General features: G+C 38.4%; 1 protein-coding gene across 1 annotated transcript; it reads left to right on the plus strand.

Annotated features, from left to right (window-relative positions):
- Window positions 1-11037: 11037 nt before the first annotated feature.
- LOC141718465 (uncharacterized) lies at window positions 11038-12448 on the plus strand. Its single transcript, XM_074520851.1, has 3 exons — window positions 11038-11278; window positions 11495-11773; window positions 12246-12448. The coding sequence occupies exons 1-3, from the start codon at window positions 11038-11040 to the stop codon at window positions 12446-12448; spliced, it is 723 nt and encodes a 240-aa protein (XP_074376952.1).
- The last annotated feature ends 2017 nt before the right edge of the window (window positions 12449-14465 follow it).

Genomic DNA, 14465 nt, shown 5'->3' on the forward strand with positions numbered 1-14465 from the left:
TCTGTGGCTCACCCGCAAGCCAATGGGCAAGCGGAAGTAGCAAATCGGATAATCCTGGATGGACTAAAGAAGAGGATCGAAAAGTCGAGAAATAATTGGGTAGATGAGATACTTCCCATATTATGGGCTTATAGGACTACCTGTAGAGTCACGACAGATGCAACTCCTTTCATGTTGGCATATGGGGCGGAAGCGGTAGTTCCCGTGGAGATATCACATTCTTCTCCAAGGATTCAGGCTTTTAATGAAAAAGAAAATGAGGAAGGGCAGAAGTTAGCCCTGGATTTAATTGATGAAGTACGAGATAAAGCACACGCAAAGATAGTAGAATATCAGAAAAAGGCTTCATTCTACTACAACCTAAGGGTTAAAGAGAGGTTTTTCAAACAAGGTGACTTAGTCTTGAGAAAAATAGAGGCTTCTGGTGTCGGACAGAAAGGAAAACTTGCCCCAAATTGGGAAGGGCCGTATAGAGTCAAGAGCGTTCAGGGTAGAGGAACCTACAAGCTGGAGACTATGGATGGTTTTGAAGTCCCGAGAACCTGGCACGCACAAAACCTGAAGGTTTACTACGTGTAAGATGATCGAAGTACGATTCTCACTCGTCAGGATGGCGAGTAGGTTGAAAAGCACCTTGAAGCTTTGCTTGCTTAGGATTTATATGTTTTAGTTTTATTACGAAATTTATTAAGACTTGTGTAAGGGACGAATCCCAGACAATTTTATGAAATTCATAAGTTCTTCAAAGTATGATTGTGGCCTAACAAATAAAAATCAAATGCATGGATGCAAAGCATAAAAGGTGATAAATGAGATAGATCTGATAGATGTTACAAAAGTTTGATAAATAAAGTCTCGAAAATAAAAAAGCCACGCAGGGCTGAAAAAGCTCTAAGGAGCTGAGGTGCCCTCGGCGTCCATATCATCGTCTTCTCCGCTCTCGCTAGATGTCTCCGTCGTCTCGGAGGAGGAAGAGCTGTCATCCTCAGCGGGTCTGGAAGAGGACTCGGGAGGAGGAAGAAGTGGATCCTGAGGAACATGATCCGAGACGACTACTCGGGTACGAAACCTCTGTAGCAAGGCCTCATCGTCAGGGCAGATGTAGTCCGCCGGGTTAATATCAGGACAAGCCTCGTTCACGGTCCCAAGGGCCGTGTCCCAACCAGTCCTAAAAAACTCGGGAAAGACTGAATCATCCCTAATCCTCATGGATTGGGCAAACTCCTCCGAGTCCAGATAATTGTCTATAGCTTTATCCTTCTCCGCCCGAAGTACCACCAGCTCGGCGTTAGACTCTCCGAGTTCTTCCTCCTTGCGCTTGAGCTTCTTCTCCAGGGTAGCATACTTCTTCTGCTGCCTCCTGAGGGCGTTATCGGCCTTATCAGAAGCCCGCTTCCATGATTCGGCTTGCCTCACAGCGCCTTGAAAATAGGCGTTAGACTGAAACAAAACAATTAACAAAGTGTAAGGCAAGAAAGTGCTACAAGAACGAGAAATAAGTTTAAAAAAAGAGAAGGCATACCGAAGCCAGAGATTGGGCTCCCATGAGCTTAATCCTCTCAAGGTCAGGAGTGGCCACTACATCAGTAAAGTCCTTTGGAGTCACGCTATGGTAGGACCAATCCCAAGCATGCTTCGTGGAACCAACCACGGTATCCCCTCGGCGGAATCCCCAGAGAGGCTGAAAGGCGCCTGTAGCAGCAGCAGCAGGGGCAGCAGCAGTGATAGGAGCATTATGGCCCTCAGCTCCTTCAGTTGAAGCCTCCCCCATAGGCTCCTTGTGCTTTCTCAAGAAGATAGGCTCTGTCGCCTTTCCTCTGGTGTCTAGGCCTGCTAACCGAGCTTTCTTCATCCTAGCTGTTTCCTCGACCAAGGGGACATTGTCCTCGTTAATCTCCTTAGCAGCTGAAACAAAGCAAAAGACAAAATAAGTGATGTTAATAATGCGTGAAAGAAAGAAAAATTGAGAAGGGAAGAGAAATACCCTGTTGAGAAACAGAGGATAGTCCCACATGAATCAGGGAAAACTCTTCTAAAAGAGTCCAGCTGGTGGTGGTGCCATCATCCTGAGTGAGCCCATTATAAATGATAGTTTCTTCAGGAGTTAAGTGAATGGATTTGAGGCTACCATCACTGACCTTCCCGAAGGAAGATCGAAAGAGCGTGCCCCAATCGCCATTCTCCCAACGTAACCCGACGAAACTATTCCTCCAATTTGGATTATTATCCGGAATAGAGGCGCTGTTAAAAATATGTTTGCTTTTGGGCCTTTGTTTGACATAAACCCAGCCACAAATATTGGAAGAACTATTGTAACATTGAAAGACTTTCCTAAAAACGGCTACAGAAAGAGGAAAGCCCTCCCTAAGACAACAAACCATAAAACATAGAATATTCCTCCAGGCGTTTGGAGGAAGCTGACACGGGTTAATTTGTAAGTCAGCCAAAAGATGAGGGATAAAAGGATGGAAAGGGAACCTAAGCCCAGCATTAAGGGCGTCGGTGTAGATGAAGAGAGTATCAGGCCTCCAGTGACAAGTACGGTCACCACCAGAGACTGGAACTAGTCTAAAGGGAGGAGGGACGTTATAACGAGCATTTAGTTTATTGAAATCTATGTTATGCCAAGTATTACAGTGATTAAAAGAGTCGAGATGTGCAGTGGAGGGATATTCATCCCCCCTAGTATTAATCATATCAATTAAAGACATATATGAAGAGCGGATCTCGATATCCTTACCTCGTTTTGAAGCCGAGGCAATTTTGGCCGCCCTCTCAGAATTCTTGTCAGCCATTAGAAAGCTAGAAAAAGCCTGAAGGAGAGGTTGGAAAACTAAAGGAGGGATTTGAGAAAGGAAAGGCTAGGGATGAGGAGAAGCTGTAGAATGAAATGAGAGGTGAAATGAAGGTGTGAAGAAATAAAACTCTCACCCCACCTTTATATAGCCAAGGAAGAAGGATAATGGGCCTTAAAAAAGCCCATTTGGGCCCAAAAACTTAGAAGGTTCTGGAATAACCCGGGAAGTTCTAGCAAAAATCAGAGGAAAATTAAAGTTTTTGAAGAATCTGGAAGAATCCAGAAAAACCCTAGAAGGATTTGGAATTAGAAAATGAAAGCCCATCTCAGAAAAGGGCCTAATTCTAGAAAAAATCAAGCCATGTTTGAGGCCCAAATAATGTTTAAAAAAAAAAAAAAAAAAAAAGTGGGAAGGGAGCCCAGTTAAAGCAATGGGCCAATTGCAAAAAACTAGTTGGACCAAGGAAAGTGGGCCAAGGTTTTTCTATTGTAGCCCAGGAAAAAGGGTAGGCCAAATTAGAGAATAGGCCCAGTTAAAATAGGCCCAAATCTTAGCCCAGAATTGAGAATCCAAGGATATACAAAAAATATATATGTATTCTTGAACCTTTCGAAGAGAAAACACAGCAAAATCCTGGTCAAAATGTTCCTGCTCGAAAATCCTTCGACCAGGGTTTAGAAGGAAGGTTAATTCGGTCAGAAAATAAGAATCTTGACCGAAAGGGAAGTAATCCTATTCGAAAAATTTAACTGGTTCAACCAGAATATTTCCTGACCCTGTCGACCAGGAACCAAGGTAAAATCCTGGTCGAATAGTACCTGCCCGAAATAGCTTCGACCAAGGCAAGAGATGGTGGTTAATTCGGTCAAAAAATGGGGATCTTGACCGAAAATCTTAACCGAAAATTCCTGGTCGAAAAATCCTATTCGAAATAAAAAAAAAAAAAAAAAAAAAAAAAAAAAAAAAAAAAAAAATATATATATATAGGAAAAAATCCTGGCCGAAATTCGACCAGGAATCTTGCTCGAACCCAACCTGCTCGAAATTCAATCGACCAAGGCATACTGAAGGCTAATTCGACCAGGATCCTGGTCGAATGGATTCCTGGTCGAAAATTTTATATAAAAAAAAAAAAAAAAAAAAAAAAAAAAGAAAAAAAAAAGGAAGAAAAGTCCTGGAAAATCCAGAAAAATTAGGATAAATCCCAGAAATTAAGGGAAAAATCCAGAAAAAATAAGGAAATTCCTTAAATAATTTCTGAAAAATATTAATATTTTCAGAAATAAGGAATAAATCCAGAAAAATTAGGATAAATCCCAGAAATTAAGGGAAAAATCCAGAAAAATTAGGATAAATCCCAGAAATTAAGGGAAAAATCCAGAAAAATTGGGATAAAACCCAGAAATTAAGGGAAAAATCCAGAAAATTAGGAAAAATCCCAGAAAATTAGGGAAAATTCCAGAAAATTAGGAAAAATCCCAGAAAATTAGGGAAAATTCCAGAAAATTAGGGAAAAATTCCTGGAAATTAAGATAATTTCTGAATAAAAGGAAGATTCGTTGTAAATGTGTAGGTCGCTCCACACTTTACGCAAAAACGAAACCCTGTAAGGGAACGAATAGATTTAACTTCTGCGAAACCTAATCAATGTTTCCCAAAAGTTGGGGGGCAAATGATAGGGATAAATAAGTCCTGATTTTATAATTAATGGGCTGCTAGGCCCAATAATAATAAGATGTATAATATTCAGACCAGAAAGGTTAAGTCTGACGGACCGGATTAGGCCTGGTGGAATAAAAAAGGCCCAAAAAGCCCTGATTATTAATTAATTTCGTAATTAATTAATAAGGGAGAAATCAGATGTTGAAAAGAGTCCCGACGAGGATATAAATCCTTAGAGATTAGCCTCAAGGGGACCTGAAAGGATAAGGAATCAACTTCCTACTTCCTAGGACTCCTAAGTCTATCCTAATTCAGAGGCTTATCCACCAAGCCTCCTATACCAAGTCCAATTCAAGGACTCCCGCATCTATATAAGGGGCCTCACCCCACAAATCAGAACTACGTTTTTTGACTTGATCCTTGGCAATCAGCAAGGTACGTAGGCATCTTGTTAAGGCAGATTGAGTCACGAAACACAAGAGCAGTCAAATCGAGCCTCGAAGCTCACGTTCCTTAGTATCAAATACAGCAATTATATATAGTAGTTTTAATCCATAACAATATGAGTATAGAAATAGGACCAGTAGTGTTAGTACAAGTTTCATCTTGAAAGAGACTGGATAAGTCTAAGTAGAAGGGACAGGTTAAGTCCTAAAATTAGTGAACCATTCGAGGTATTGATAAATATAGATAAAGTTGTTCATGAGTTGATGTTACCGTCACAACAATGTGTACATATAATGTGTTTGGCCTGTTAAAGTTAAAGCGATAAGTATTTGATTTGAATTAAGTGATTGATCAGGAGCCTATGGGGTTCTTATCCAAGTTTGTTTTGCATATAGTGATCAATCCAAATTCTTGATCGTTAAAGGCGAGTCATTTAAAATGAGTGTATGTCTATAGTAAGTACGTTTGAAATCCTCGAGTAGAAGAGTTTACTTGGAAACTAGAGTCAAATATGCTTGACAAATATCCTCACTTGTGTAATTAGACCAGATTCTGAGGACAAAATCTTTTTAAGGGGGAAGGATATAACGACTCGTGTATTTTTGAATTTTTTAAATATGTGATTATTATGGAAATTATTAAATAAAATATGTGTATTGGTTTTGACCGCCATGTGTTGTTTGATTATTATCTATGTGTGATTTATGATGTATCGGGTTGTTCGCGTGATTAAATAAGGAATTGTATTGAATTGTTTCACTATCAAAGTGGATTTAATGCAAATTTATTTGTATAAATATTTGAAGTGTCTCTAAAATTGTTTTTATGATTTTATAATTACAATAATTATTTTTTGGATTTTATAAAATTGAGAGATCAATATTTTATTGATCATTTATCTTTAAATGATTTTCTGATTACTTTTATTTGTAAAATCCATGTTTAATTCTAGAATTCTTCCAAAATTATGAAACTCATATTTATTTATGTTTGGAATATTTCGAGAATTTTAAAACTATTTTGGAAATTTTTGGGATTAATTTCACCCGCGCGTCGATTCGTTTAATTGCTAAAATCGGGTGTGAATTGCATTTTAGAAATTATTTTAAAATTACAAAATTTATGTTTTTATAAATTTCGGGATATTTGTAACATTTTAAGACTATTTTCGCGATTTTCTGAATTTATTTTATGTGTAGTCTGGTTCACTAATTGTGAAATGCGGATACAAGTTGTATTTTAAAAATGTTTTAAAAATTATAAAAATCTTATTTTATTAACTCTTAAATATTTCAAGAATTTTAAGATTTTTTTAAGATTATTTCGATAAATATTTATTCGTAAAATTGTATCGCGAAATGCAAATTTCGGGTCAAATTAAGCTTGTAATTAGGAAATGCAGGACACGTGTTAAGTTTTTGTGTGATTCAAGAAATGTGGCAGTAGCAGCATTAGTTGAAAAAAAAACAAACAAACAAAGGGGATGTAACCCCTGTTCTATACTTCCCACCCCGTTCTCTTTTTTTCTCCCCCGTTGTCCTGAGCTGTTGCCGCCGCTTTTGGTCGCCGCCGTGATTCCATCTTTTCCGGTGATTGCCATCTTGATCTCTGTCTCTCTCAGTTTATCTACCTATTAATCTCTTCCTCCCCTTATAGTAATTCCCGTCTGTTTCTTTCACTTCCCTCGCCGCCGGTGTATTTTCCCGGCGAAGGGTAATTCTGATGTTCGAGTATATATAATTCTGTGTGTGTACATCATTAATACGTGCTGTGTTGTGCATGTATGCGTGTGTTTCCTCTGTGGTGTGTTGTTGTGGTTTGGCTCCACCGTGAGCCGCTTGTTCCTGTGTTTCCGGTCGTAAATATTTCCTTAGTATGGCGCGTGTTATACGCGTGTGTGGTGAAAACGATTTTTTAATTATTTTACTTCACTTGTTGCAGGGATTAATTGACGGATTTTATGAAATAAACTAATCAGTATTTTTAAGATTTAAATATATCAATCGATAGGATTTGCGTTGGAAAACCGAAATTGTTCGGGTACCCGCGAATTTTATCGCCGTCGGCGATGAGCCTCGGCGAGCCGACGGTGGACAGTGATGATCCAATTCTGAGTCCTAACACGAATAAAAATATAAATGCGAATAATATTAATAAATGAATAATACCGGTGATTGGGATTCGTGCATTTGGATTGTGATTAGGGTTGTCATTGTAGTTGTTGTGAATTGATTTGACGTCGATATTGTGTTCGACGGGTAGTCCGATAAACAAAGGAGACGCTGCCCGATTTCTGGGAAATCAACTAGGAAAATGCGGGAGCGTATCCGGTAATTATCGCGACATCGAGCGAGTATAATTAAATATATACGTATGTTTTATACAAAACCTGATTGTATGTTGTAGTGAAATGTTTTGCCAAAACTTAGTAACCCTAATTCCATACAAAGACGAATATAAGTATTTTCTGAAAACGAACACCGAATCGATTTTCGAGAATGTGAACCCTAACTGATGCCTGTATTGCAATAATGTATGTGTTACGAGTCAGGTTTTGTTAACGCATGGGTAGATTGTTAGCGAGGATATGTCAAACATAATCGAATGTCTAAGTTAGGGTGTTTCGACCTTGTAGGTTCTAGTCGGAATACCCGAGAATTGGCATCGGACGAAAGATAGTTGGTGGTTAGTCGAAAAGCTCAGTAAGGTTCCAATCAAAGGACTTAAGTGTTGAGGTCGAATCCAGAGTGATCTAGGGGATAGACAATAAAGCCTGAATGGCAGAGTCGGCCCAGAGTTGATCAGTAATAGTTGTAAAGCCCTGTAATGCAAGTAATTCTAAACCTTTTTCAAGATATAATGCAAATGTTTCTAAATTCTCTCATGAAATATTGTTGAGTATTCAAAATAGCCTTGTTTTATATTGCAAATACTTTGAATTCTTCAGCCTTGAACCTGAGCCACCTCATTTGATCTTTGAGCCATAAGTCCTATTCTTTGTGAACCATTTCTTGTTGATTTACCAGACACCAAATCACACAAATATGATACCACCCCCCAAATGTAAAACTATCAAACACCAAACACTGGAACAAAATTGTTTGAAAACACAGAAACTCTTATACTCCAACCCCTCTTTATAACATCAAAGAGCTATACCTTGAAAAATCACTATTTGTCTAATACTTGATTCTTTTACAGATTGAAAGCAGTTTATTTTACATACCCTGATATACCCTTGCGATATCCATGAATTCCTTACGTCTTATTCAAATATTTAATCATTATTGATTATGATCTTGTGTTATCGAATTATACTGTTTCTCGTATTGAACTGCTTTAGGATTGGATAGTTTTTATATATGTGGACCAGATTCGTGGTCAGACCATACCAATGGTCAAGTTAGGCCAATGTGTGCCTTGGATCCAGTAATTAGAGCAATCATGTGTGCTTTGCTCGGGGTTAGTGCGTGACTGATCAGCAGCCTAACCTTGGTTTTAAAACTTAAAATGAATATCCAATTCTAATGATTGTTTAACAATGAACTTGATTTCTCTGAATCATCTGGTTTGATCATTGAGTAACCTCAATTATTGTCATGGTGACTTGCTGAGCTAGTTAGCTCACTCTTGCGAATCTTTTTATGTATTCTACAGTTAAAGAAGGATACAGTTGATAGCGAGGTTTCCCAGTTCAATGAACGAGCTAGGACCCCAGATTGAGTTGGATCGAGCTAGCAGGAGCTTATTGCGGTAGTGAGATAGTAAAATTGTAAGAATAATTCTATTATTAGTTGTAAATTAAATCAGTTGGGATTTGGTGCGTTGTAATAAAAGTTAAGGTTGTGACTTGTTTTCATACTTTAACCTGTTGCGATCCGTGGTTGTGTAAAGCAGGGTCATTGCAAATAGTATCTTATATACAGGTTCATATATTGTGCATGTGTTGTGGACCCCAAACTTCTAACCTGGGTTTGGAGGGCGCCACAGTAGTGATGCTGATTCTGAGGATAGTTTGTTATCATGATCACCTGCAGAGCCCCAATATATTAGTTCAAACCCCGAGGAGGATCCGTCTGAGGACAGTGCAGTCCCTATGCCTGCTTTTCCCATGATACTAGTACCTAATTCCCCAGAGGTTAGGGCAGATTCCCCAGTTCCCGACAGAGTGCCTGTTATGCCTGTACCTGCCCCTATTATTGATGATTTGGACCGGGACCATGGCTTTGTGTTGACTTGCATACCTGATTTGAGATCTTTAGTAGAGCGGTTGGCCCGAGAGTTTATATTGCAGATGTTGGTGCCAGATCCCGAGTGGCGTGTTCTTATTGAGATGGAGCAGGTTTCCCGTAGACGATTGGAGGAGGGACCTTCTTGCAGTGATGCTGAGTCTGAGGCCCGCATAGTTCATAAAATTGTGCGTTGGATGCTATCTGTGTTGAGGGAGATTTTGGATCGCCATGTGTAGTTTGGGTGTGAGTTCAGACGGGACATCTGGTAGAGCCCGTAATTGTTGTTCTTATTTCTTTCCAGCGCCGATAGGCTTTGGGATATTTAGTCAGATGTCGGGATCCCTTTTTATATTTTATTATGATCTATTGTAGTGTTGGTTGTGTTGGTAGTAGATAGGTAGAAGTTAGGGGTAGATAGGGGGATATTTTCCAGTTTTTCCTCTGTTTAGCCCTTCTATGTTATTGTACCTTATTCTCAGAACTTATTGTACTTGAACTACTTATCTATATACTTCGTTACCTTATTGAGAATCAATGAATTTCATAAACCATTTATCTATGCATCTTGTTTCTATATTATGGATCCCTGGGTTTATAAACTGTTTTGCATGTCCTGCTTTCCAAGTGACCATATTCAAACATCTTTGTGATAATATACCTTATGTCATGTGAGAACCCTAACCGGTGAGTGAATTATATAGTAATAGGATTGCATGAGCAACTGGGTAAAACTTAAAACCCAAAAAACTATTCCTAAAAGAATCTTTATTATTATATATGCCATTCTATCGTATTGCTAAATAATTACTCATTAGGTTTATAAAATGGCCACTTCACCAAATCACCATAAAGAAGAAACTCAAACTCAAAACCAAGAGCAAAACCAAGACACCCCTATGATGAACCGACTCTCTAAACTTTTGCAACAACCCTCAGCCCCTAGAGTCGGTAACTTCAAACATTTTCAATCCGTTCATCCCCCAGAGTTTCCTGGTTGAGAGAAATGGAAAAAACCTTTTAGTTAGTGGAAGTTAAGGACGAAAAGAAGGCGCAATATGCAAGTTACTATCTTAAGGATGAGGCTAGTTACTGGTGAGAATCTACTAAGGCGTTGCTAGAAGAAGAAGCCATATCTTGGAAGAAGTTTAAAGAGCTGTTCCTAGAGAAGTACTTACCAAGTTATATGCAAGACCAGTTAGAGATGAGATTTCTGGATTTAAAGGAAGATAATATGATGGTAGCAGAGTATGAAGTAAAGTTTTCAGAGTGGGCAAGGTTTGTGCCCGAATATGTGAATAAAAAAATGTAGAAAGCTAAAAGGTTTCAACAAGGACTTAAGCGATGGATTCATAGTCAAGTGGATCTTCTTGAGATAAGGACGTATGCTGCTATTGTGCTGAAGGCTATGACTGTGGAAGGAGAAAGAGAAACAACTAAAAGGAAAGGTGAAGGGAAATAAAGGAAATTCGAAGATTCAGAAACACACCAAGGGAATTCTAAGTTTAGAGGAAAGTTTGGAAGGAATGTTGGAAATCAGAATATGAAATTCCAGAAGTTTAAGCCCGAAAATGGGAGTCAAAGAATCATTTCCAGAAAGCTGGACAGTCAAAGAAGGATAATAAACCCCAGATTCAGGAATGTAAGACTTGCGGAAAGAGACACCCGGGAAGGTGCAATAAGCTTAATGTGAGTGTTTCAAGTGCAACCAGAAAGTACATTATTCATCTGAATGTACAAGCGGTTCGGGAAAGCCATAGATTACTTGTTTTAAGTGTGGGAAAGTTGGCCATATGGCAAGAAATTGCAAGGATCCTGTTTAGAAGGCAAATGTTATTAGGATTGTTGGACCACCACCTCCACCAGCACAAACAGTCCAGCCAAGGGCACGAACGTTTAATATGACAATGAAAGATGTAGTGCAGGATGCAAATGTGGTAGCATGTACACTTGCTATAAATTCAGTAAAAGTCAAAGTGTTAATGGATTCTGGAGCTACTAGATCATTTATTGCTGAAAGTATTATTGATAGATTAAAATGTGTTGTGTACCCTCTAAAAACTAATTTGATTATAGAAGTAGCAAATCAGGAAAAAGTTACTGTCGATAGGATTTGTCCCAATTGTGATATTATAATAGAAGGTCAACACTTTTCTGCTGACTTAATACCATTTAAGTTAGGAGAATTCGACGTTATTCTCGGAATGGATTGGTTAGCAAACCATGATGCACAAATCGAGTGTAGAAAAAAGAAAGTAAAATTGAGAACCAAGGATGGAGCTGAGGTGATATTAAAAGGAAAGAAGCAAGCTAGGAAGTTTTTAACGATAATTCATATAAGAAGATTGTTACGACAAGGATGTGAAGCTTATTTGGCTCACGTAAAAGATGTGGAGGAGGAATCCTTAAAGATTGAGGACATTCCTGTGGTTAATGAGTTTCCCGATGTATTTCCCGATGAATTACCTGGACTACGTCCAGATCGAGAGATTGAATTCATGTTTGATTTGGCTCCTGGAACGGAACCAGTTTCGAAAGCCCCTTATCGAATGACGCCGATTGAAATTAAGGAACTAGCGACGCAATTTCAAGAATTGTTAGATAAAGGAGTTATTCAATCGAGTGTATCCTCGTGGGGTGCACTAGTGCTGTTCGTAAAGAAGAAAGATGGAAGCATGAGATTGTGTATTGATTACCGCGAACTTAATAAGTTGACCATCAATAATAAGTACCCATCCCACGAATTGATGACTTGTTTGATCAGCTGAAAGGAGCTACTTGTTTCTCGAAGATTGATTTAAGATCAAGATATCATCAATTAAAGATTAAGGCGGAATATATACCCAAGATGGCGTTTCGAACAATATATAGACATTATGAATTCTTGGTAATGGCGTATAGATTGACAAATGCGCCAACTACTTTTATGGATCTTATGAATCGAGTATTTAAGAAGTACTTGGACAAGTTCGTAATAGTATTCATTGATGACATTTTGATTTACTCAAAGTCAGAAGCGGAGCACATGGAGCATTTGAGGATTGCTTTGGAAATTCTGAGGAAAGAGAAGTTGTACACGAAGTTTTCTAAATGTGATTTTTGGTTAAAGGAAGTTCAGTTCTTGGACACGTAGTCAATAGTGAAGGTATCAAAGTGGATCCTGCGAAGATTGAGGCTGTTATGAATTGGGAAAGGCCAAAGACTCCAACAGAAGTGGGAAGCTTTTTGAGACTAGCTGGATACTATCAACGATTCATTCAAGATTTTTTCTATGATTGCAGTTCCACTAACAAAGTTGACGAGGAAGAATGAAAAGTTCATTTCGACAGATAAGTGCGAAGAAAGCTTTCAAGAACTAAAGAGAAGGTTAGTTTCTGCACCAGTATTGGTTATGCCTGATGAGAAAGGCGAGTACGTGATATATAGCGATGCTTCATATACAGGATTATGTTGTGTTTTGATGCAGCACGGAAGGGTGATAGTGTATGCTTCACGACAGTTAAAACCACATGAGGAGAAATATCCTACGCACGATTTAGAATTAACAGCGATTGTGTTTGCTTTTAAGATTTGGAGACACTATTTGTACGGAGAGAAATATGAAATCTATACGGACCACAAAAGTTTGAAGTACATCTTTACGCAGAAAGAGTTGAACATGAGACAAAGAAGATGGTTAGAATTGATCAACGACTATGACTGTATGATAAGTTATCATCCCGAAAGGCAAATATTATAGCAGATGCGTTAAGCCGCAAAGAAAGGTTAAATGTGTTAACTTCTACTGAAGAATTGATCAGATAATTTGGGAAATTGGAAATATAGATAAAAGATCCAAAGTTGGGAAATGAAACAGTGTACACACTGGCATTTCAGCCAGAGATTTTGAAAAAGATTAGACGTTGTCAGGAACAAGTGATAGAGCACAAGAAGGATAAGTTGACAGGAGAAGAGTTTAGAGCTCAAAAGGATGATAAAGGAATATACAAAGTTTTCTCGCGTATTTAGATTCCTAATGTTACAGAGTTAAAGCATGAGATTTTGCATGAAGCGCATAACTCGAGATTTTCGATTCATCCCGGAAGTACGAAAATATACAAAGATTTGAAGGAGAACTAATGGTGGCCGAATATGAAAAAGGAAATTGCAGAGTGGATAAGTAAGTGCTACACGTGCCAAAGAGTAAAAGAGGAACATCAACGACCAAGTGGATTGCTTTAGCCACTGGACATACCTGAATGGAAATGGGAACATATCGCGATGGATTTCGTGGTAGGATTACCAAAGACCAAGGCTAATCATAATGCGATTTGGGTAATTATCGATCGAATGACAAAGTTAGCGCATTTCTTGCCAATCAACGAAAGATTCTCATTAGAAAGATTGGTCAAGTTGTATCTGAATGAAATTGTAATGCATCATGAGATACCAGTGTCTATCGTGTCTGATAGAGATCCAAGATTTAACTCAAGATTTTGGCAACAATTTCATGATCATTTGGGTACAAAATTGAAAATGAGCACCGTGTATCATCCGCAAACAGACAGACAAAGCGAAAAGACTATTCAAATGATCGATGATATGTTGAGAACATGTGCATTGTATTTCAGAGGAAATTGGGATGATTATTTGCCACTGATTGAATTTTCTTACAATAACAATTATCATGCAAGTATTGGCATGCCACCTTACGAAGTGTTGTATGGAAGGAATTGTAGATCCCCTACGTATTGGAATGAAATAGGCGAGCACAACATGTTAGCCCCGGAACTAGTTCAACAAACGAAAGAGAAAGTGGAAGTGATTCGTAAAAGGCTGATAGCTGCTCCAGATCGAAAAAGGAAATATATGGACCAGAATATGAAGGATATGATATTCAAACCCGGAGACAAAGCGTTGATAAAGATATCTCCATAAAAAGGCTTATCCTGATTCAGAAAGAAAGGAAAACTAATTCCAAGATACATTGGACGATTCGAAGTATTAAAGCAAGTCGGAAAAGTGGCATACAAGTTAGCGTTACCTCCGCAAATGTAACATCTTCATAACGTGTTTCACGTCTCTCTTTTAAAGAAGTATAATGCCGATGCTAGTCATGTGATCGAGTTGGAACCAGTGGAAATCCAGCAAGACCTAACTTATGTGGAACAACCCGTTCGAATTTTAGATCGAAAATAAATAGCGCTTAGTAATAAAGTGGTACCATTAGTTAGAGTTTTATGGAGAAATCCTAAGGTCGAAGAATCAACTTGGGAATTAGAAAGAGAAATGCGTGAAAAGTATCCCCATTTGTTCATTTAGACTAGATTCTGAGGACAAAATCTTTTTA

Source organism: Apium graveolens, chromosome 4, assembly GCF_009905375.1.
Source record: "Apium graveolens cultivar Ventura chromosome 4, ASM990537v1, whole genome shotgun sequence".
Taxonomy (NCBI): Eukaryota; Viridiplantae; Streptophyta; class Magnoliopsida; order Apiales; family Apiaceae; genus Apium; species Apium graveolens.